The sequence below is a fragment of the Aspergillus nomiae genome (assembly GCF_001204775.2).
Source record: "Aspergillus nomiae NRRL 13137 chromosome Unknown contig00118, whole genome shotgun sequence".
Classification (NCBI taxonomy): Eukaryota; Fungi; Ascomycota; class Eurotiomycetes; order Eurotiales; family Aspergillaceae; genus Aspergillus; species Aspergillus nomiae.
Window position 1 is genome coordinate 1 of NW_015378173.1, and position 23,818 is coordinate 23,818.

The window sequence follows — 23,818 nt, forward strand, 5'->3', positions numbered from 1 at the left end:
CACATTCCCAGGGAAAAACAGAGGACGGTTCTTACTCTTTTCCTTCCCCCCGAAGACATTGTCTCTGTCTATAATTTTTACCCACTAATAACTCTCACCCCTCCTCTCGTCCTCTTCCTCTCTATCATCTCTACACACGTTCTCTATACTTGGTTTTATTTTCTGCCACTTCCAGTTTCTTTTTTGTCGGGAACGAAAAAGAGACAATTAGAAAGCCTTGTCCCCCTTCCACGCGACGCACTCATATCTCTTGTTATCCCTTGCGTTTACTGCGCCTCCGCCGCTCGACACCCGCTCACCAAACTCAAACCACAAGTCGAGTCTATCTGAGGATTCGAAATCTGACTGTTAAATTTCGCTGTGCGAATTTGGCTTTGGACAGATGAGTCTTCCAGACGCAGGAAGGGCCGTTCCGATCTGATCTGTTCGCTGCGCACTACGGGTGCGTGCCGTACTTTTGCTATCGAATTAATTGCATTTGAATTGCGGGTATTCTAATCGCGATCGCATCGCCTGCAGACTGCCTGATCTTCCTTTCCCCCCATTCCCCCCCCCCCCAAAACGCCACTTTTTTTTTTCTCTCACACACTCTTGGAGCTCCTCCCCAATCATCGAGTCGCCGCTCTCTACTTTAACTATTCCTCTCTGGGCCGACTCACGGAACCGACGGGTCTTTTCCTTCTTGGGTTCTTCTTACGTCCGCATCTCGCCCGACTTGATCTCTTTCTCTTCATTTTCCCTTCCCCACAACCGCCACCCACCCCCAGACAACTCTGGTTCAAGGGAAGAAAGGTGGCTGATACTTTCTATTTTTTTTCTTTCTTTTCTTTCATCAATCGGAATTAATAAGAAAAGAAAGAAGAAGAGCCTTCGAATTCGATTTACTCGGTTGGTGACGCGCACTCGAAGGACGGCAATCGCTTATCGGAAAAACGGTTGGAATTGTTATTCCTTTCCATCCCTTCGCCTCTGAAGCTCACTGTTCTCGGCCGGTCGCTTTCGCCGTTGAAACCCACTCACGCTATCATCTTTTTTATCCCTTTGATTTATTTTATTTTTAATAATTAACGAATCGGTACCCTCTCCCACGGTACGCTATTATATTTTAGCCGAGGTGACTGATGGTGCATGAGGTCAAGGGCGAAATCGCAAAGATATAATCGGAAGCATTGGCATGATGGGGTCATTGGAAGCCAGTCATAGGCATAGGTTCGTACCTTATTAATTTCATCGCCTCCTCGTCACCTCAAGCGTCCGAGTTCATTTCGGATCACATGTACTGATTTCAACCTTCCTGGACACGTAGGGACCATCTACCAGCCTTGGTTTTCTAGGAAAAGACGGATCGGGATATCCCCCAAAACACCCAGCTGTTGCACCGGGCCCTGTAACATCGCCAGGAGCTCTTCTCAGCCCAACAAGCATGTATTCCGGCCAGCCATTACCATGCTCGTACCCAACATCGTCCGCCAGCGCACCCTCTGTGCAGCCTGGTTATATCTCGCCTACGGATTCGCGGCGCGTACTTGAAGAGGAGAAGGAGAAGCAACAGTCACAACCACAAAGGCAATCACTTCCGTCCATCCACGAGGCTTTAGGAAATGATAACCCCCTTCCGTATCCTGCGCCCACGTCGGCGGCTCCTCAGCAGCCTCCTCATGCGCCACATTCGCATCTTCTATCTTCAAATGTTATAGGACGACCGACTGTCGAAGCACCGTCAGGACCATCGAATCCGTTTTCAAATGTAATATCATCAGGGCCTTATGTGGTGCGGGACTCAGCGTACCCTCAACCTCAACTGCAAGCAGAAGCATCTCGGGGGAGTTTGGCGTCAGTTACCACTCAAGATTCGCGAAATCACTCGATTCAATCCCTGAGTTCGGGCAAATCACCCACGCAGAGTCAAAAAACGGGGATCACGTCAATTGCTGGCTCACAGACGGGATCGGCGTATGAATATAGTGCTCCTACTTCTGCGGGCAGCATCGCCTCTCCCAATGGCTATGGTCCATTTCCGCAGAACTTCTCCTTCCAGTCGCAGCCTCCACCAAATGCGCCAGCGTATCCAGTTGCGTATGACACCCGACCCTACGGTACTACATGGAAGTCGGGTGTGCCCGAAATGGCGCGTGTCGAGGAAATGAAGGCCGGACTTACGGGTCGTGCTATTGCGGGACAGATCCCGGGCGATTCTGTCAAACGGCATTTGGACGTGTATGATGTGGAGACATCGCTCAATGAGGTACGTGACCTTGTCCCCTGGGAAACGTGGCTTTAGAGTGGATACTCGATCCTCTTTTCAGTTGGCTAATTATGAATAGATTGCGGAGATGAGCACGCGCACGCTGGACTTTTCACGGCACTACGCTGCAAGAGCGCACCAGTCCCAGCGTTCTGGGCCCGTTGCAATGCCCTCTCTACAGGAAGTGGAGGAGATGCTTAGTGTTCAGCGCCGGAACCAGGATGCCTTACTACGTATACGAGCTGCAGTTGTGAGCCAAGAGCACGCATTGGCAGAACAAATGGCCCAAAGAAAAGCCTTCAAGGCCGGTGGGGTCCGTGACGATGACCACATGGCAATGTACCAAGACGAATACAAGGGTAGTGGCGGCTTTGCCGGACCAGATTCGAAGAAGCGACGAGGGGTATGTTCCCTTTTTTTCCCTATTTTTTGTTCCTTGCTGTCTGTGTGTGAATGGGCCCCATGGTCCCAGTACCCTGGATCCATCCGGTTTATCCCTGTTTTCCTATTCGCTGTCACTAACACAAACTACAGAAAGCAGCCCCCCCTGGCCGTTGCCACAGTTGCAACCGAGCTGAGACACCAGAATGGCGCCGCGGTCCAGATGGTGCTCGGACTCTATGCAACGCATGTGGATTGCACTATGCCAAGTTGACGCGCAAGATGGGTGCCAAACAGGCATCGTCCTTGGGTTCCAACCTTAAACCCAAGACTCTTGACTCCGCATCTCCAACTGGCCGTTAACATATCAGACGTCCCTTTATGTGGCGCTGAAAAACAGAAAAAAAAGAAAAGAAAAGAAAAAGAAAAAGAAAAAGAAAGAAAGAAAGAAAAACGAAGAAAGGCTTTGGGATTAGAAGTGTTTGGCGTTCTGTGCCTCTATTTCCTCGTTGATCATAAACCTCATATGTTGGTGTCATTCCTGATAATTCACCTTGGACATGATACAGTTCGATTTGTTTTGGGCTCCGGGTTTCCTTTTCAGGTGTGGTTACGAAATGTTCCGAGCATGTTGGACTTTTTCTGTTCTTGTCCGATTGGTCGTTGGAGTTACTTTTTTAATACCCCTCGCACGTTGTGGGAAAAAGGCATCTGGATAGACTTTCGCTCTGGTTATTGTGTCGTTTCTGTGGGACCAGCATGTACACAGTTTCTTTCTCCTTGCCTTTTTTTTTTATTTTCTTTTGTTCACCGGTTTTTCCTTACTGTTTTGCGATCTGTTACAATTATACCCCAGTTACCCACGTCTCCTACCCAACCTTACTTGATTGCCCTACACTCCCAGTGTGCCATATGATGTTTCTTATGCACTCACGTTTTCCATGGGAGGTTTAAAGAGGCGCTTGATTCGATGCAGTGATTAATGTAACCTTATTTGATTGAATTGCCTCTGTTCGAAAAGTTGACTAGTCACGGACAATAATACTATACATATCTGATGTAAACCAAGATCTCTATTCGAGTCGCTCTCTCGTTCTGGCGTAAGGCACCCAATTCATGGATCCGCAGTGGTGGCGAATATCACACACCGGGCTTGGCTCGAGGTGGTCTGATCAAGATGGTCATCTCCTACTTGAGCCCTGGATGCAAGTTAGGGGGCAACGTATTATGTCCAAATCGGAGGTTTGTTTTGTATCGATCGGTCTTCCCGAGACCCTGTAGATCCGCCACCGCCGTCATCGTGTTGACCTCCCCGAGTGTTCGGCGACCTTAAGATGGTTTGCCTCCTAGTATAATTATCCATTTTGGGATGATGGATACCATTCTCACTAGTTGCGTGGTCATCGGGATTCTGTTCGCTACCACCAGTGGTACTAACTAGGGACATACTGCATGGTTGGATCTGGTCTGATGCCATGTGAATCTGGGCAACCTCTTGTGACGCCTCGCCCTACGTCATTCTCAAGACCTGAGGCTCTACGAAAAAAAGATTCTTTTTGGATCAAAATACATCATTTGGCAAAAGGAAAAGGAAAAGAAAAAGAAAAAAGCGTCTCACATAAGCATATACGCCCGATTGCGAAAAAGTCAAGTTTGCCATCGATACGACACAATCCTCAACTTTCCAAATCCAGTATAGCGTATACAATTTACGTAATCCGACTCAATTGCCCAGCTGCCAAGCGTTGATTGGCTGGCAGTCCATGGCAACTATGCCAAGCGGCCCTAGAACAGACTAGAACCAGCTCACGGGACCAGTTCAAGATGGCCTGAGCGTTGCCATCGATCTTTTCTTTTTTGAGCGGCTTAACGCTTCCGCGGAGAAAGTGAGATTTGGCCGATTGATCTTGTTGGGGGTTTAAGGTTCATCAAATTCTTCATTTTTCAGATTCTTGGTGTCGCAGAACGATATTAATCTTAAAACAATTTAGTTGGGGTGGACTGGTTGGGTCCAAGGGCTGGTTCAAGGGGCGCCAATGCGACTATCGAAATCGATCGGGATCTGATCTCATCGCATCTCATCTCATCTTGCATGATATCGGCTTCAACCGATCATGGCTTATGATCCCAACGCCACCAGATGGTGACGGAAACATTTGTCTCACCGCTCAATATTTTCAATATACCATGCCTTCTAGAAACACGTATGTATGGAGATGGCGATGGAGATGTCTCGGATCTGTTCTCCTGTGGTTTCGGCCATCTGCGGCTTTCGGTGGGTGTAACATCTTGTGTATGGTATCTGGTATTTTCGATTCGAAGATTTCCCTGTTCATTTGACATGATTAAGACAAACGACAAAAGTTTACTGGAATCCGAATTTTCTTTTGAATTTTCCGTTGTCTTTGTCTTTATCTTTTCCATAGTGAGGCTTCAATCGAGGGACATAAGGTGTCTGCCCTGACATACCTAATTAGGCAGGAAGCACTTTAACTCGGTTCCTAATCTCGGTCCCCTACCTAAATTAAATACGATACATACATACATACATACGTGTACATCTGAGTACCGTGAAAGTACTATACATACCGCTACTTGCTTGGATTGCCCCATCTGTTTGAATGACTTGACGTTGAGTATTTGGAATTATTCGCCTGCCGTGTGCATCGGTGCCTCACTTTTGATTTCAAATCAGTTTGATCATGCCACCGTCTTAACCTAGACGGTACTAGGCTCCGTTGCCATGCAAATCCTTCCAGCCGAGGATTTCCCCCATTAGGAAGTTTATGGTATGATTGTGTTCCAAGGTTGGAACCATCTGTCGGTTTAAGTTGGCCCCATTGATCCAAAAAGAATGGAGCGTCTCCGAGACCCGGCCGGTCGGGTCCATGTCGACGTCATTTGGGACGTAATTTAGAGTGTTTGTTGACTTTGTTCTGGAAGATTTTAAGATTGCTTTTGGTCTGGGCGTGGCTGGCTAATTAGGTCATTTCTCCATCTGCTAATTATGGGGTGTTTTGTCTCTCTAGGACTTACTCTTAATGTGTTCATGGCTCATTGTTTACTAGTAGGTCTCCATATCGAGGCCCTGTTCCACGCATACCAAGAACTCCAAACCACCTCAAATATCATTCATGACTCCAACGATCATCCCTTACCACCGAGTCAAATGCAGTCCCATTGTTTGACCCTTCGAGCGGTCAATCACCGAAAGATCATCCATCCTTCGCAGGACACGTCGTCCTTACCTGAAGGGCACGAATAAAAATAAAACCAAAACCAAATCAAATAATATTGGCAATAACAATAAAAACAAAGACAGCTGAATGCCTTTCTCCAGCTGCACCCCTTCAGGCAAGATGGATCTGCACCCCGGTGCTTGACTGATAACCCCGTTCGGGAAGCGACCCGCGAGGTTCAAGTTCTGACTGGCAAACAACGAAGAGAAAAATGTGGGGTATATGCAGCGACGTCCCCTTTCTTGACCATCCTCAGCTGAACTCATCGTGGCTGTGTACATGCAACACGTACATGATGCATGCGTACGTGCATGGCGTGTTACCGTACTCCGTATACCCGCCCGGTACTTGTCTCTTTTCTCGCAATGACTCAGATAATTTTATAGCATCGAGCATCTCGGAGCCTCGAAACGGCCCTCCGGTTCCGAGAGCTTTGGCATCTGATTGCTTGGGTATCTTTGCCGTCTTGTCCCCATAACTTACTAAGGACTGCAGCAGCTGGTTGGGTCCAGCAACCGGAACGTCCCGATCACGGTTTTTTGATGCCTGTCTCCACCGGCTCTCCGATACGCAGATACGTTGTGTTGAATATTCAGCGCTTCGCTTCCCACTTTTCATGTTTTTTGTCCCTTACGCCGGGGAAGATCTCGATTCGGGCTCTCGGGGAGGAGGAGAAGCCCGTGCTCGGGGAGTTGTAGATCTTCAGAACTATCTTTGGTTCTGGATCTGATTCTGGCCCACATGCTTTGGTTTAGTTTTTGCTTGGGAGGTTGTTGGGGTACGGATTCACCAGCTACAGTTATTTTCATTACTAGTTCAATCCTTAATTTTGCGTTTAGTTTTTGCATGCGAGCTTCTGCAGCTTAGCTATCTGAGGGATAACAATTTGAGGAACACCTGTCCATGTATACTTACACATACATACATACTTACTTTCATACATACATACATACATACATACCGTACAGATCTCCCTTCGTGAATGAAAAAAGGAAAAAAGAAAAAAAAATCTCGCCGAGTCTATGTACCACCTCCAACCCAACTAATTGGGTCCAGCCCTCGAACTAGTCAGTGTACAACGTTACGCTCGCAACCGGTCCGTAGTGCGGTACATATGCCGTGGAACACGAGCTGAAAAGAATAATGGGATAGTTTATTTGTGGGCGTGCGTATCAGATTTGCAGGGATAAGTGTTACACGGGCCGTGACTGGGTGGCTTTTTAACTCCTCATTAGGGTTATCTGGATTGATCTCATGCTTCTGTTGCATGATATCTTAACCTAGTTCGTACATCTATGCATACTTTTTCTTTCTGTGGGCGGTTTCTCTGGGAATACAAATAAGCCTGTACTCCGTCAGGGTATGTTTGTATGCAGCCGTATGTAAAACAATGAATTCAACGGGCTCCAGAAAAATAAAAATATCAGCTCAGACTATTGAAGTTGATCTCGAATTTAGACTTCCCATAGTCCCGGGATGATCGGAAACACCAGCAAATAATCCCTGCTATCGTAGTGGGACACGGACATGGACACGGACTCACTCTCTCTGGCCCCTGAGGGAAAAAAAACGGGGTTCTCCGTAATGGGACATGGAACGCGGCACGAACACGAGGGGATTAAAAAATAAAAACGAATAGTAGTCATATTTCTTTTTTCTTTTTGGTTTTCCCTTTTCCTCGTTGAATGGTTCGATGGGGTCTGCATACATGAACTGTCTTCCCTAGTGCAAAGTCATATGTATGGTTAAATGCAGTGTACCAAATTCTATAGGACAGAAGAAATTAACTTCGACATAACGCTGGAACTATTTGCAGACCGTTCCGTACTCGGTGTTGGATCACTCCATAATACATATACTATCCTCTGGTTGGGATTATAACCATCTTCCATCCTTCCGTTGGCCGGGCTCCAGCGAAAATACACCGAGACAAGGAGATAATGCAGAATATCGCAATGCAGTATGCAAATGCACATACGGGATTTGATTCACTCCTTCAACCCCACCGGCAAATCCCGCCGTCGTCGTCGCATGCCTAAAATGGAGAACCGCTGTGGAAATTTATTTTAGGCCAATAATGGTGGGCGTGACCATTGTTCAACTAAAAGTTGGTCTAAACCCATTTCCAAAAGGCGGCGGCCTTTGGATCGGTGCCAAGTGGGGAAGCCTGAGGCAGCTGCTTATCGTTCTTTGGGTGGAAGTCTCAGCCGCGATCGCCGGGTGAGAGATTATCGGAAATCGGATCGATTATGGGTCCTGGACCTGGCGGTGGGCCGTTTTTCTTGCGTTTGTTTTTCTTTTCTCTGGAGAAGTGGACATATAGAAGTTTTGGTTTTTGAGAAAAGAAATATTGAAACGGGACTGGCGTCGTAATTTTGGTTTTTTTGTTCCCTCTTTGTTTCAGTTTTCGCCCTTTTGTTTTGGTTTTGCAGATTAGAATTTGGAATTGTAGTTAAAGGATCCGAGTCTGCATCATGGTTCGGATCCACTCACTGGAGATCGTTGGATGTCTTAGTGAGAAACCCAGATCGCTAGCTTGAGATCGCTCCTGCCGTCCTCTCTTCTTATTTGTTTCTTTACTGTGTCGAACTCTGGGACTCGGCCGCCGATCGACTCGTTGCCGACCCGCCTTTCATGCTGGTCTCCTGACGAAAAGGACACATAGTTCAAGCGATAGTCTCAGAGGCTCTCGCTACCAGATATCGACTCGATTAGGCGTCCTATGTCGGTGAAGCTCGTGAATCCTTCGATTTGAATTGCCGTACGCAAGGGATGTGTTGACAGCTGTCATTGATAAGAGCTATCAATTTCCCATCCGCCCCAGGCAGCCAAAAAGGCAACGGCATTACTGGCCTGTATTATAACTTACTAGCCGTCAAATCGGACATTTACCCGGAGGCTTAGTGGGATCTTGACCGTCTTCGCCCTTGAGGTTATCGCCAGGGTGACCAGACATGTTGCAGCAGACATGTATCATCCGTATCACAATCGGAACCAATTAATTTAATTGATGGATATCGATGCTGCAATCACAAGATCCATGCGTGGAAAATATCCTGGAGCCATTTGTCAGGCTTCCAATTGGGACCATTGACACCTGCCCTTGCATTAGCTGGCCCGGAACGGCTGGCGCTCGCTCAGGGCTTTCGGCGTTTATGTGAAATCATGCAATAAGTTGTGCTTATACAAATAATGAGGTTCGACATTGTGACATATATCCCATGATATACGTACCGCGATTGCCACATCATGCAGGGCCCTCGAACCATCGCGCCATCGGTATTTGTTGGCTGAGATGTTGGCTGTCAACGCTGCATTGTGGGACTCTCCCCAGGTATCAGCTGCGCTGGTCACTATTGTTGAACCTGATATCACATCGCTAGCTTTATATGTTGGTCTCCATGCACGGACTGCAAGGAGCCCTGTGCGATCTCGATATTATTCCGTTGGCGCCAATAAACTGAGAATTTATTAGGAACTAGATGAGTGGGGTATCTTGAACCGGAAATTTGTTTATATATGTGATTCGCGACGAATCGAGTGGTTTCTTGCGAGGTTGGTGTGGGATGAGCCCGATTGATTGGGCGATCGTTGGCAAGATGGAAACTTTGTAGCAGTCTTTCCACTGCGGCGCAGACAGACTTTCTTAGAAACCGAACCCTTCTAGCTGATAGTGAAGCATGAAGCGACTTCTTACGACTGATGGACATGGTCAAGTGGATGTGGACTTGACATAGAAGTTGAGAGGTAGGTAAAATGGGAATTTACCTATCAGTTTTTGAACTCAAGACTTAGTAGACACATATTCTGTGGAGAATATGCATAGGTCAAGGCTCCCTACGAAGCTCTCTATGTCCATTCTCCATAGCTTGTTCTATCGGTGCTTTACTTCTCAGAATTTGAGGCGAGGGATATCTCTCCCTCTGACGTGTACCACCACTCTGGACATGATGAGTGTTTCTATCCTACTTCACTGGTGAGGTATTATGAACGTAACTAATATTGCGGTTATTATTAGACGCTTTGGTTGAGACTCAGAAAGTCAGAAAGTATCTCCGTATTACATTCCTACATCAGGTGTGTAACGTGAAATCCGAAGAAGTATGGGCTATGTCGTTGGATGATGAATTTTGGAAACCTACAATGCTAAACAAGGCTTGTATTAGCTCATTTCAAATAGTGATGAAGGGTGAGTCAGTGATTCACATATGCCGACGTTAGGATTGATGTTAAGTCAACCTCTTGTAAACCTTCCGGCGCTAGATGCCAGAGGTATTCTCTAATTCTGTCTAAAGCTACAGATAAACCTCAAGCTTCCCTGGATGGTATTGCCCCTCCTCGGCGCGTCGATAGGCAAAAAGAAATATGCTGGTTGTAACACCACCGTCTTTCCAGGATGCCCACCTTGATCTGCACCAAAACTACAACTATGCCAGCTGAAATATCTTCATGGAGCTACGTTATCATCGCGTCTGACTATGCCAATACTAGGAGCAACTGTACGCAATTCAGATACACTAGCCTCACTGCGCATACCAAAAGTCTCCCTTATATTGTGGTTGCCTCTCCTGGGACTTTAACATGTATATGAGTGGGTATAAGACTCCTCGAGAGAGTGGTTTTGACTAGCAGCTTCCAGAATGACGAAATATTTTCATAGTGCTTATTTTAAATTACTCCGAACTGTTAGAATTGTATTCCAGTGGAGTTTCTATGGGTATATCAAGTATGGTGCGAAGACCACTAAGTCCCGGATTGCCTACAACACAGTCCAATGCCCTTTCAGAGTTAGAAATCATCTTTCCGGCGAGTTGTCCTTCGGATTCTGATAAATAACCCATGACTGGCAGGGTAGTTGCTGATGTAGACACTATGTTCATTGTTACTAAAATACTTGAGCCTCCGCTGTTGATTAGCAATTCCACTATCTCCCCGGCGCCTGAAGAATTGCTGGGAATCACTTTTATATTTCGATTTTTAGACGGAAATATACAAGGACACCTTGACGTGATTGACCAAGTGTCTCGGGTATGATATACAGGCTTTTTAATTTGTGCCTTGCTGTTGCTGACTTCTAGGCGTATTGTTTGCAAATACCAATGACCAATTCCTTGTAGAAACATTCCTTTATTATCTTCCAGAGTAGGTAACACAGCGAAGTTTCACATGGTGATGCTATCCGCAGGTTAATCAGAAGCCAGATACTTTCCATTTCTCTCCCCTTTTTCAATATATCTTTTTCCCTCCTCTTCCCTGCTCTAGCCGAGACTTCTTGTAGCCCTATATACACAGGTCACTTTACCAATCGTCTATGTCCCTAGGATGTAGAAACGGTGGTATCAATATGGATACCAACCAGGTAAAATGGGTAAAATCAATCAGACATTCAGATTAAAGCCGAAGAACATAAATAGAACTGGTAGTGAAAGAAAGCATATACCGCATAGCATCTGCTCACATAATTCTTATGATTTACACATATAATAGCCCGCCACCAGTATATAATATAGAGATAGCAGCGTTTGCTTTCCAAGCTGCTTATGACACATTAACAACCGACAAAACCAATTTGACTAGTAATCGAAGCATTTCCAGTCTTATAGTCAGAGCTAGAGTGATCCTACATGTCCTACTACCCTGCCCTACCCTTTTGCCTCTTCCGAGAATTAGATAGAGACCAAGGCATTCCATTCAAGTATGCTAACTTATTCAAGCATTCCACCAATCAGAGCATGTTAGCTCAGGGGAAGAGCGCCGGGCTCATAACCCGGAGGTAAGCTTATCCTTCTCTCTCTGATCAAGATTAGTTGTCTAACAGATAATAGGTCCCTGGATCGAAACCAGGACATGCTATACTACTAATGTCTGAATTTGCACATTCAGCCTTCTTTTTTACCCTTTCTTAGGGCACACAGTTGAACTGGGTTCAAAAAAAAGCTTGGCGGTGCTCAACACGGAATCCGGAAAAACCTGAACGGGGTTCAAAATTTTTGGGATTCTGCCACCACCTCTTGAACCCTGTTCAACATATACATGGTATATTTTTGAGCCCCGTTCAGAATAAATTCTACCCAATCTAAAATTCTGCAGATTTTAATAAGCAGAAACAGACAATGTATCCTTTTAAAATATTTTTAATAAATTTGAATAAATAGGGTGGCACTTGCAGGGATATAATTTTGAGTATATACTTACTATATACTAACTATATATTCACTATATTTTGAGTATCGGCTAAGTTTATATACAGTACGTAAGGTCAATATAGTTTACTTTTATATACCAAGACTCTATATCCGCTGACCAGGGTTCAAAAATATAAATTTGGCCCCCGCTGAGCCTATACACGGAAAACCCTTGAACAGGGTTCAGAGATGGTAGCAGAATTTTGAGCACCACCGAGATTTTTTTAGACACGACTTTCTTACCCGTTAGATGAGACTGATTATATATCAATAATATACACAAATATTCACCGCAGCATGTTAGCTCAGGGGAAGAGCGCCGGGCTCATAACCCGGAGGTAAGCTTATCTTTGGTTCCTCATTCAATCAAAACTAGTTATCTAATAAACAATAGGTCCCTGGATCGAAACCAGGACATGCTATACTACTAATATCTGAATTTCCATATTCAGCTTTCTTTTTTATACTTTCTTATCCGTTTAGATGAGACTGGTTCTATATTCACTCTATACAACAATATTCACCGCAGCATGTTAGCTCAGGGGAAGAGCGCCGGGCTCATAACCCGGAGGTAAGCTTATCCTTGATTCCTCATTCAATTAGAACTAGTTATCTAACAAACAATAGGTCCCTGGATCGAAACCAGGACATGCTACTCCTATGTTTTTTTCCCCCTTCCCTTGGATTGTACTCAAGTATACACATTCTTCCGTGAAGATCCATCACCAGCAACCAGCCTCACTGAATGCCAACGTCGTTCGAATTTTTGGCTTTCCTCGAAGGAAAAACCCTCCAGCACATCCACTAGAGAATTCATTTTGTAGACGTTTCGAATTCCCTGGGTTTGGAGCCAGGTGTGGAAACTTCCCTGGGCATCATGACCGCTGATTGAAACTGCCAGTCGACTCGCTGGGTCTCTTGTTTCAGCCAATTGAGCATAGGCGTTGGGGTGACGGCTTCCTGCTAGGTGGAATTGAAGGAAAACTTGGTCACCAGCTTTCAAATGTAGTCCAAGCAACTGTGAGATTGTAAATCTGAAGGAACCGCATAATACTTCGCATAGTTCACCTTCATGGGACGTCTTTACTGTTGTCTTTGTTGGTTCCAAGTATTTCATGATGTTCATCGACTTTCTTCTCTGCGAGGCTTCCTGGCCCCGGGCTCGACACCTGGAGAGAAGATTTTGATAATACTGTCTCAGTAAAGCGTCGGGAGAGTTTCGGATATCATTAAACGCGTCTCTTGCATTTTCTGCCCATTGACGAATTGTCGGGTCGTCGGAAAATAAATGCTGCTGAAAAGACATTCGACCACCAACTGCGAGGCCTACAGCTTGGTCCTCCTCTGTGAAGCCTTGCCACAAAGGCAGTGCAACGTTGAGGTGATTCCCCGACCAGAGTTTGTTCACACTCTCGGGTAGATACTGATCCAGGTGCACCGATGTCAGTGTTTGGAAGACCAGTGCCATCCACATTTCGAGTAGGTTCAGCAATAGCTGGGTCTTGACAGATGTTGGCTTTTCACTGAAGCCTAGTGTGACGAATACTGACTCAATATCTTCAGCTGAGTCCCAAACATGGTAATGCAGGGATGGGTTGCGTTTCCGGCGGTAGATATCGTTATGCGTTCGAATACGTTCTCGAAGCTCTGCTGCCTGTCCAACGTATAACCAGAAATTTTGTGGGTTGCTCTTCCTCCAAAGGATGTGGAGGTATACTCCACAATCGGATAGGCTTTCTGGGTTCTGGCCAATGGCTATGAGACTGTTTCCCCTATTAACAACATGCCAGAGAGGGAAAAGAAGCGGGTGATATACTTCGAGAGCGTAAAGTCACCGTTTTTGCAGATGTCTCTTACAGTGGGATTCAAATTCTGTTCCAGGATTGTCCCAACATCTTCTGTGTTTAATATCGACGTATACCTCCCTTCATACTTTTCTGCTGTTTTTGAAATGAGTTGCTTCAGGATGAGTGTACGATCGACAGGCCCAATATTCTGGAGCTGTAGTGGTTCCCCAACTACCCCTGCGGTAAAGTTGTTTCTGGTCGTTGCAGGCCCTCCACCACCAGGGGTCTCATTCAGTTGGTTTTCCTTAGGTGGTTCAGCGTTGGCAATAGACTGTGAAATATCGCTCTGTATGTTTCATTAAGCACTTCTCCAGTATGCTTGATGGTTTTTAGACCGGTATCAACTTACTTCATTTGAAGTATTCGTGCTTGGCTGAAGAAGCCCTTCTGGTGTGGATGAAGGGCTCTTCGCTCTTCGCTCACGGGTATACTGTTTCACGTCAAGGGGACATTTTCCTAACAAATGCCACGAATTACATCGGCCACATTGCCTTGCTCTGCAGTGATATTTTGTATGGCCAAAATTTCCACATCTCGTACAGAATCGACATAGACACTCATCATAGCCGTTCCTAAAGCACTCGCAAGGCTGATCCATGATAGCGTGGGGAAAGGTGAAGGGTTGGGGAGATTATTCGGGAAATATTAATACTATGAAGTTGATGCTGTTGAAACTGGTTCTAATGCATCAAGGAAGTCAACATTTGAGTGTGTGAGTAGGTGAGTGGGAAGGAGGGACAGCAACGGCCTTAAATATTCACTATCAACATTCACTTTTCTATGGTGTCCTTAGTACTGCCCTATAACTGTTAAGTGCGGTTGTATGGCACACCTCCTACCCTATACCGTGTACTAAATCTATTCTACTGCCATTTCATTGTTCTAGTCCGTCCCCTTATCCTCAGTTTCATTGTATATAATCTCATATAAAGGGATATTGTCTGTCTGTTTGGCAGGGTTCTGCGGAACCCCTTAGTTGCAAGGATAGAAGCTAGGCTTCAGCTAGATACTAACACATGCCTTGGTCTAAAGAGGTAGGAATAATATTATTAAATTTCAGTACCCCGATACTTGCACACTTGTGTATTGGCTACTGTGATTATCGGTGCAATCGAAGTATCGGGTCTATAAAATCTCTACTGTGGGGTGGACTGTATGTTTGAAATCTTGTCGATCAACCTTTATGAACTTCATTCATAGCTGTGTTTCGGTTTATATTATAGGCATTTCTTCTTGTCACCAGGTAGCTATGTTGCCTTAATACATGATAAATTCTGTTTACCAACACTATTCGAGTGAGCTCGATCTTACCCCCGATACTTTTCCATTTGTACATAGCTGCTTCACTGAGGGACACTGGGTATTTGGATGCAGATTTTAGCCAAATTGCAATTTTACTCTTCCATCTAAGGTTGGCAGATAGGGCCCTATTCCTTTGTGTTGCGCAGCGGAGCGTTAGCGTAGCAAACAGTTTAACCAGACTTTCTGAAAGGAATCTGTGCTCCTATTGGTTCCTCTGTAGGGATTGTGATTGGTCGCTGAATTGAAGTCCTGTCCCTACTACTAGTAGTACGAGGTATATACTACCTAGTAGGTATCTATCTAGTCTGTATTCTGCACCAATCCTTAGCTTCAACTGCTTCAACTGCTTCAACTGTAGTATCAGTAAAATTATAAAAACAATACTTGAAGAGTAAAGACAAAATTCTGGTTTTGTGGATCTAGTAAGTCACACGTGACTAAATATATGTACCAAGCAGGTTGTCCCGCTGACCCACAAGACATGGCATGACCCAAATTCACCTGCAACCAAATGTAGAAATCACAGGCCCCGATTGAGAAAATTATCCTGCTATAAGCCTGCATGGATTGCATTCAAGCTTATATACTCTCTTTTTCCATCCTCGGCTGCCTATACGCAAGATGGGTAGCGATGGTGGACAGGCTCTGGTTGGCAGTTATAGCTAGATGACCAGCCCTTCAGGGAGCCTCGGTCAAGAGGCTACATACTAATTTTTTGATAGCCCCCGACCCTGCCACTTTGCCTTCGTATAGCACTGCCGCCTCGATAGTCTGAATCCTTTGCTAATGGAATTATCAAGCTCCAGAGCGAAGATGGTACTGCCATGGAATGATTGCGTCTAAATGCGACAACTCAGGAAAAGTTCTATGGCCTTTACAATGGAAACTCTGTCACTTAACTTGATCTCGCGACTCTCTTCCTAGATGAAGCAAGGAGTTCCAGAATATCTGGCAATGAGTACGCGCGAGAAGTCTAGCAAAAGGTGAAGAATCATGGCAGTGTGGTTGTGCAGGGAGACCTATGAACCGCGACGGCTTCCCTGTTTGGTTCTTATTCGATTTGATAGACGTGGAACTGAGAGGCAGTATTATTTAGCAATAAGGCAAGGCTTTTCACAATTCTGGATCAAGCATTGCCCCCGGTTTAAGACATTTGGTATTACATGAAACATACAGGTCTCAACTTTACAGCCTCACGGCCATCGGCTTGAAGCAGTAAAACCCATCGTCCATAGTAAGGCAAGCTAGACAAGAGAAAGTAAGAATTGACACCACAGAATTATATACGCCTTGATACAGGGTTTCCTGATAGAACCATCATTTAATTTATGAACCATAGCCTAAATGCTGATCAAGTACAGAAAAGATATTCGATATTCAAACAGCCCAATTACTCCTCTCATTCAAAACATAACCAAACGCTTCATCTAAGATCTTTAGACCATCTTCAATCTCCTCAGTGGTAACAGTAACAGGCGGAGCCAAACGAAACACGCCCCCCATACCTGGAAGATTGACAATATTGCAGGAGAGACCCCCTGCCATGGCCCGATCAGAAACTGCCTGTCCGAGGCCTGGCCCAGGGGTCTTGGTCTCCGCATCAGAGATAATCTCGATGCCCTGTAAGAGACCCCGGCCACGGACATCGCCGATACACCAATACTTCTCCTGCAGCTTAAGGAGACCGTCGCGCAACTGTGCACCACGCTCCGCAGCTCGCTGACAGATGTTATCCCTCTCGACGATCTCGAGGACCTTACTGCCCACTGCAGCGGTAAGCGGGTCATTAAGATGGGTAGTGAGCCATAGGAAGCCAGCTTCCGTGCATCCGCGTTCGATTTCAGCGGTTGTACTCACAGATGCAAGGGGCAAACCACATCCAAGCGTTTTCGACAAGGCAAGGATATCGGGTACAATTCCGTCTTTCTCACAAGCGAACATCTGACCAGTTCGACCAACCCCGGTTTGGGCTTCATCCATAATGATCAACATGCCGCGCTTCTTGCACTCCAAGCTCATGCGTTGCAGATATCCTGCGGGAAGCTCGAGGATACCGCCTGTGGAGAGAATAGGCTCCATAATAAACGCAGCCAAGGAGCCAACACTCTGACGGTCAATCATTGACCAGCCGAAGTCCATCTCTGCCTCCCAGTCGTACGATCCATCGGGCTTCCGGAACGGCGAGCGATAAGCATACGGAGCAGGAAAGGCAAGCTGGCCCGGCATGCAGGGGCCTCCGCTTTTACGACCGGCTGAGTAGGTCGCCGAGCCCGACCCCTGAGTTAATCCGTGATAGCTTGCGGCGAAAGCAACAATTTCGAATTTGCCAGTATAGCATTTGGCGATCTTGATGGCCGCCTCTGTGACCTCCGAACCGGTGTTTAGAAAGAAGGATTTTTCTAGAGGCGCTGGGAGGAAGCGGGATAGGCGTTCTGCGAGTTCGACAACGGGGTAGGTGATCATGTTGCTCAAGAGGTGGTCGAGCTCTGCGACGTACTTTTGGACTACCTCGACGATCTCCGGGTGAGAATGCCCCAGGAGAGAGCTCATTTGGCCAGAGGTGAAGTCGAGGATCTGTCTGTCATTGACATCGTAAAGTCTGGTGCCTTTGGCTTTTTTCACAATGAGCGGGGAGAAGGGGACCCCCGTTTTCATTAGATATTTGTCCGCCATGGAAAAGAATACGGTTGTATCTGTGGAGGCCATGGTGTGTATACTGGTTTTAGTCTGACTTGAGAGCTAGATGGAGTATGAAGATGGTGAAGATAGGAAGCTGTTTGAGATAGCCAGCCAGCGAAACTTGGTATAAATATTAGTGTTCATTTTTGACAGGGCTGTCACTTATATAACAACTATGAGCACCGCGGCCAGATGTTCCGCGGCGAGACAGCGTATAGTATACTCTGGAGTTGGCCGCGGATCGTGTGAGTATACCCCATCTTCATATCTCATTCGCGGGTAGGCAAGATCGGTGGAGTTGGCCGCGGGGTTTGCCGCGGGACCATACTCTCGACTCCTTCTCCCCACCTTGTATTGTTGTGACTTCTATCTTCACCTTCCTTTGTCAAAGGAAAAAGGTGAATACTCAGCTGAGATGGAGGGAGACCCCAGTGTTCGTGATGAGGGAGACAGCGCTGAAGCCAGGCCATATCGGTCTCACCTGTATCCGGCCTGTCTACCTTGCAAAAGGCGCAAGTCCCGCTGCAGGACAACAGACTCGTCCGGCATATGCATCATGTGTCGGGCTCATGGTACCGATTGTATCTATCCTCGGCCAGGGGATAACTCCCAACGAGGGTCTGTAGCTTTGCCGCGGAAGTTAACGCCCAAGTCACGACAGGCACGGGCAGCACAACCGAAGAAGAGGCGTTCAGCGTCAGCCTCCCTTCACTCCCAAGAGGCATCCAATCATGCAGTAGACACAGTTAGCCCCCAAAGAGAGTTCGGCCTACAAATAATCAACAGGCCCGCAGCCAGTCTAGAGGCACCATCGTGCCCTCCCACTCATGACCATTTTAGTCGAGAGGCCTTTCCTAACCTAGTGGGTATCGTTGCCGAGGCCGGCGACGATAGCTCACATATAGTCAGTCCTGCAGTAGCCGAAGATAACGATGTCCTCGAGAGCTACCTCTCTACCGTTCCAGATGCTCGGCGGAGGTCGATAATTCGGACGGATCCGAACTCGAGACGGCCTGTCAGACCAGTGCTGTTCAACACTGTACCCAGGCGGCCATTAGGAGTCTCTGCAAACCAGTCACTTCCCGCTACAAAGTGCGAATTCATCGAAAAATACCTAGAGCCAGGCGTCAATGATGTTGTGGACCTGTGAGTAGTCAACTTGACTCCCAACCGTTCAGCACTGGCTGATTGCTTCCATGTAATATGTAGGTTCTTTCACTACGTGAACATATGCTTTCCTATATTCGATGAAATGTCCTTTCGACATGTTTATTGCACACATAAAGAAAATATATCACCGGCTCTCCTTTGCAATCTGTATGCTAACGCTCTGATCTACTGGGAGAACTCGCCTAGTTTGCGGTCCGGCCACTATCCTGATATCCGCTTTATTTGGAACCAAGCGAACGAAGCTCTCCATTCGGAGCTATTCCTGTCTCCCGGGATATCAACGGTCATGGCGATTATTCTGAATGTCTGTGGAAGGCCAAGTACCTCCATGTTCGGCAATGGGGGGATGGTTGGGACTGCAGTCGCCCTGTCCAATGCTCTGGGTCTAAACCGCGACCCTTCCAATTGGAATATTCGTCCAATGGAGAAAGGGTTTCGGATTCGCATTTGGTGGCTCGTTCTAATACATGACCGTTGGTACTAAACATCTTTATCTAGAGGTTCCCTGTCTTGGACGCACTAACACACCACACAGGTGCAGTTTGGCCTACGGGACCCCCCTCCATATCCACCGCGCGCAATACGACGTGCCCTATCCGACCATGGACGACCTTTGTCCCCCCAATGCATCTCATTCCCAAATAGCAGCTGCACTAGTCTTCCTCTCTTTGATCACACTCACCGAATTGTTGGGTACGTATCTTCAACACGTGTACAAGGTGTCCGAGAGCTCGCCGTATCCGCCAGAAACGTCTTCCGTGGACCTCGAGCGGCTTCTCACCGATTGGGAAGAATCTTTGAGCGACGATATCCGTTGCATAGTGCTCCGAGGGACATACTTAGATGCTCCAGGCGCAGCAAATTTCCGACTAGCCTACCTAGCGGTCAAGCTTTTGCTCAGACGCATCCAACTCGACCTAGACGTGGATACCATGAAAGCCGACGACGACACTACCTCTCCATTCTATACACAAGCACAAAGAGCGGCGGAGGAAATCGTCCATTTGGTAAAGGAGCTAGATGAGTCACATTGTCGTGGATTCTGGATCCCTGTACATGCCTTCTCCTTGACCTCCGCCACCACCTTCTTGCTCCGAAGCGGTCTTCGTAGAAGGAATGCACGCTCCAACGCCCCCCTCAACCTTGCAAAAGATATGGTCAGTACACTCCGGTCACATCGCAACAGGTTTTCATGGGATCTTGCGGACAACTGTTTGGCAACATGCAGCGATCTAGTCGAGAATTTGAGCTCTGTCGACGCTGGGAACGATTCCTTGTCTGCTGTGCCCGCTTTCCAAGAACTTGATTTCTGTAACCCGCCTTTTCTGGATGAACTGCTTCTCGGATTCCCGGGACTTTCAGATTCGGTTGAGATTTGAGCTGGATTTGAGGAGATGAGGTCCGGCGTTATCCTGTATAAATTCTGTTGTTGACCTCTCAGCCACAACAATCTGTGCAATATGTGGTTTACACCGCATATGGTGTAGAACAACATAATAAAGACCGCTCAGTTATCACTAGTATTATGTGGTGAGAGTGGAAATTACGTGAGCATAGTTGGTCTGACTAGATGTAGTTGCTTCATACCAAGAGAACTAAAACCTTCAACTAATCCCTGACATACCTGAAGCCAGTCCATCGGTCAAGCCGGTAACAAAGCCCTAACTTCCCTAAAATGCCACCCAAGCCAGCATATAAACATGCCCTACAGCGTTTCATATGGCTCTGGTGTTTTCCAAACCACCAGCAGGTATATTAGCTCCAACGGCCTCCAAATACATCCCAACCCACCTGTTGCAGCAACCCAGCACACCATCAGTTTCAAAGACGATGATCGAGGAGACAATTCGACGGCCGAGTTTTTCTCGAATGAAAAAAGAGTGTTGTTACCGCTGGGGTTTCATGGAGTTGGATGTCTGCGGTAGAGAAGAGATGGAAGGCTGCGCTGGGAAGATGCAGGTTGGTAACTAGGCGGCGTACATTGTTTGTATGTTTCGGTTAATGTGGTACATATTTCGACCCTCTGTATAAATAACCTCGTGTGTTTCGGGTTGAACATAGTTAGCATAATGTTTCAACGTCCAAATCTAGGCTTGCTAAGCTAAGACATTAGGGGGCAGTTTAGTATTGAAAAACTGAATTGAGTTGGATAGACGATATAATTAAACCGTGGGAAACCCATTTCTTTAAATATCACACAAGTCAACAGGTAAAGATTCAAGGAATATAAAATAATCCCTGTTCAGCGTATTGTATTCAGCAGAAGGAACAGGAAAATCAACGCCATCCATATAAAACCGAGTTCGCCCGTGTCCAACGCCAATTCATTAAAAGCCATTCAGTCATAAACATTCGGAGTGCATGGACACCAACCGATCCGTGGATCCAATCACCAATCCTTTCCTAGTAAACTTCCAGTCGACTGGGAATCGGTCATATCAATGATGCCGCTGGATTGAACACTCTGAACATCCGCCACAGAAGGTGGTCGATCAATTTCAATCGGTTCATCATCTAGTCTTTCAGTCCGACCATCTTCGGATTTATTGACTTCCTCCCAATCGTCTTCGCTCTTGTCCTCCGTTTGAATCCTACTGCTCTGTTCGTCGCTTGCGTTAATCTTTTGTTTCTTGCTTCCCGGCTGGCCATCCAGGGTAGGGTCAACAGTCGGCGGGTCAGGAAGCTTGGCTGCGAGTAAGTCCAGCGATGGCGAAGACTCGCCGTCAGCGATTGATTGAGATTCGGTCTTCGGCACATAATCACTTGGAAGGTCCTGCTCCACAGGTGGGAAGATCGAACTGATACCGGTCAGCGACCATAAAGCCAAGTGAGGAGAAACGGAGATACTTACGGGATCATCTCCTCGTAGGCAACCTCATCCTTACGTTCAAAGTTGCAGAAGATTATCCTTTGCAGTTTTCCAATATTTCTCGGGTTTTCCAGAAACTTCCGAGTCTCATCGAGAGCCGCCCGAGCTGCTTCGTCACTGGGGTATCCGTACACACCGGTGCTGATCGCCGCAAATGCAATGCTCTTCATATCATTTTCCACAGCCAGTTCGAGACTCCGCCGGTAGCAGCTCCGTAGCAATGCCTCCGGTCGAGCATCACCCCCGCGTAGTTCGTACCGGTAAATAGGTCCAACGGTGTGGATGACCTTCTTACAGGGGAGATTGTAGGCCGATGTAATCTTAGCATCACCGGTATCACAACCATCTAAGGCTCGGCATTCCTGTACGAGATTGGGGCCAGCAGCACGGTGAATGGCCCCATCCACACCTCCACCCCCGAGGAGGGATTTGTTTGCTGCGTTGACGATGCAATCCACGCCTTGCAGTTTAGTTATGTCATTACGAATAAGAGATATGATGTCATTGAATGGTTTTGATGGCTGAGACTTCGGGGATAGGGTTGGAGCCAAACGACCCAGTTTGTACAGCAAAGAAACGGTTGGGATCTCCATAATAGGTAAATATGGAGCCGCCATCTTGTAATCCGAATCCAACTTCCTCCAACCACACTACTCTGAAGAAGGCCTCAGTTGAACACTAGAGCTGTTTCAAGCATAGGTGGGCGATCAATAGAAGGTTTCAGGCCACGTCAGCACTCGATCAGGCAGAATGTCAGGTAGCTTCGGTCCTGTTCAGGATAACATAAAACAAGACAACGGTGATGGTGATGGTGGTGATATCTGAGATCAAGCTGGTGGTGGGGAGCTCTCCCGCACGTGAGAGCACATGATATCTGTTAGGACAATCTAGTTTAGGAAGGCGGTTAGGTGGGGCAATAGCCCCCACCAAGAAAATCGATGTAGAATATAAGATAGATAGATATATAGGAGCATAGTCACATGGCGTTTGAATTGAGCGGCCAATCAAAATCCCTACAAAGAAACCAATCAGACCGCAGGTACTTCCAGAAATTGCTTGCTCCGCTGCGGAACATTATAGAAGGTCCAAATGGCTTCCTGAAAAATCCTTCCAACATGGTTCTATGACATGATTCTATACAGTTGTTGGTATATAGCCGACAGGGGGTAAGACAAAAAAAAAAGACAAAAAAGGTGCTAAACGTCGGAGTTCAGATACAAGCATAGCATGTCCTGGTTTCGATCCAGGGACCTATTATGCGTTAGATGACTAAAGTTGATGAGATGGACAAGGATAAGCTTACCTCCGGGTTATGAGCCCGGCGCTCTTCCCCTGAGCTAACATGCTGTGGTGAATGTTTTTGTATATTGTTGATATATAACCAGTCTCATCTAACGGGTAAGAAAGATACAAAAAGAAATCTGAATATGGAAATTCAGATATAGTAGTATAGCATGTCCTGGTTTCGATCCAGGGACCTATTGTTTGTTAGGTAATTAATTTTAATTGAATAAAGATAGATAAGCTTACCTCCGGGTTATGAGCCCGGCGCTCTTCCCCTGAGCTAACATGCTCTGACTGGTGCAATTTTGACGGAGAAATATGTAATTTAAGAAATACAACTTTGAATATCCTACGATGTCGGTATCTGGCCAGGACGGTCTACGCGGGACAAGGCACGGCTTGCCGACAACTGGTAATCTATTTAATCTGCCTTATCTGTCCGATAGAAGTTCACTTTGGCCTTACAAGACTCAAACCAATTGGGTCTAGAAAAGACACTAAAATGGCCACTCAAGCTAACACACATAAAAAGGACTCTGCTACTCACCGATCTTTTTCCCAATTGTAAACTGCAGGGCAAGACATTGCACATGTTCGTTACGAAAGATATCTAAGTA

The 23,818-nt window shown here is 46.5% G+C and overlaps 5 protein-coding genes across 5 annotated transcripts; 2 read left to right on the top strand and 3 right to left on the bottom strand.

Annotated features, from left to right (window-relative positions):
- Window positions 1-1,174: 1,174 nt before the first annotated feature.
- On the top strand, window positions 1,175-2,989 carry nsdD (GATA-type sexual development transcription factor NsdD; the record flags this gene model as incomplete). The annotated part of the gene is made up of 4 exons (XM_015552543.1): window positions 1,175-1,213; window positions 1,307-2,245; window positions 2,325-2,648; window positions 2,780-2,989. The coding sequence occupies 4 exons, from the start codon at window positions 1,175-1,177 to the stop codon at window positions 2,987-2,989; spliced, it is 1,512 nt and encodes a 503-aa protein (XP_015407284.1).
- Window positions 2,990-12,741: 9,752 nt separating this feature from the next.
- ANOM_007288 (uncharacterized protein) lies at window positions 12,742-14,461 on the bottom strand (the record flags this gene model as incomplete). Its single annotated transcript, XM_015552544.1, has 4 exons — window positions 12,742-13,813; window positions 13,972-14,183; window positions 14,247-14,327; window positions 14,375-14,461. 4 exons carry the CDS (start codon window positions 14,459-14,461, stop codon window positions 12,742-12,744), a joined length of 1,452 nt encoding a protein of 483 aa, XP_015407282.1.
- A 2,115-nt stretch (window positions 14,462-16,576) lies between these two features.
- ANOM_007289 (aspartate aminotransferase family protein) lies at window positions 16,577-17,905 on the bottom strand (the record flags this gene model as incomplete). Its single annotated transcript, XM_015552545.1, has 1 exon — window positions 16,577-17,905. One exon carries the CDS (start codon window positions 17,903-17,905, stop codon window positions 16,577-16,579), a length of 1,329 nt encoding a protein of 442 aa, XP_015407283.1.
- Window positions 17,906-18,293: 388 nt separating this feature from the next.
- Window positions 18,294-20,427, top strand: ANOM_007290 (Zn(II)2Cys6 transcription factor; the record flags this gene model as incomplete). Its single annotated transcript, XM_015552546.1, has 3 exons — window positions 18,294-19,024; window positions 19,088-19,525; window positions 19,584-20,427. 3 exons carry the CDS (start codon window positions 18,294-18,296, stop codon window positions 20,425-20,427), a joined length of 2,013 nt encoding a protein of 670 aa, XP_015407294.1.
- A 1,010-nt stretch (window positions 20,428-21,437) lies between these two features.
- On the bottom strand, window positions 21,438-22,567 carry ANOM_007291 (macro domain-containing protein; the record flags this gene model as incomplete). Its single annotated transcript, XM_015552547.1, has 2 exons — window positions 21,438-21,846; window positions 21,900-22,567. Coding segments are annotated over 2 exons (1,062 nt in total), but the record flags the coding sequence as incomplete, so codon positions are not given.
- Between the last annotated feature and the right edge of the window lie 1,251 nt (window positions 22,568-23,818).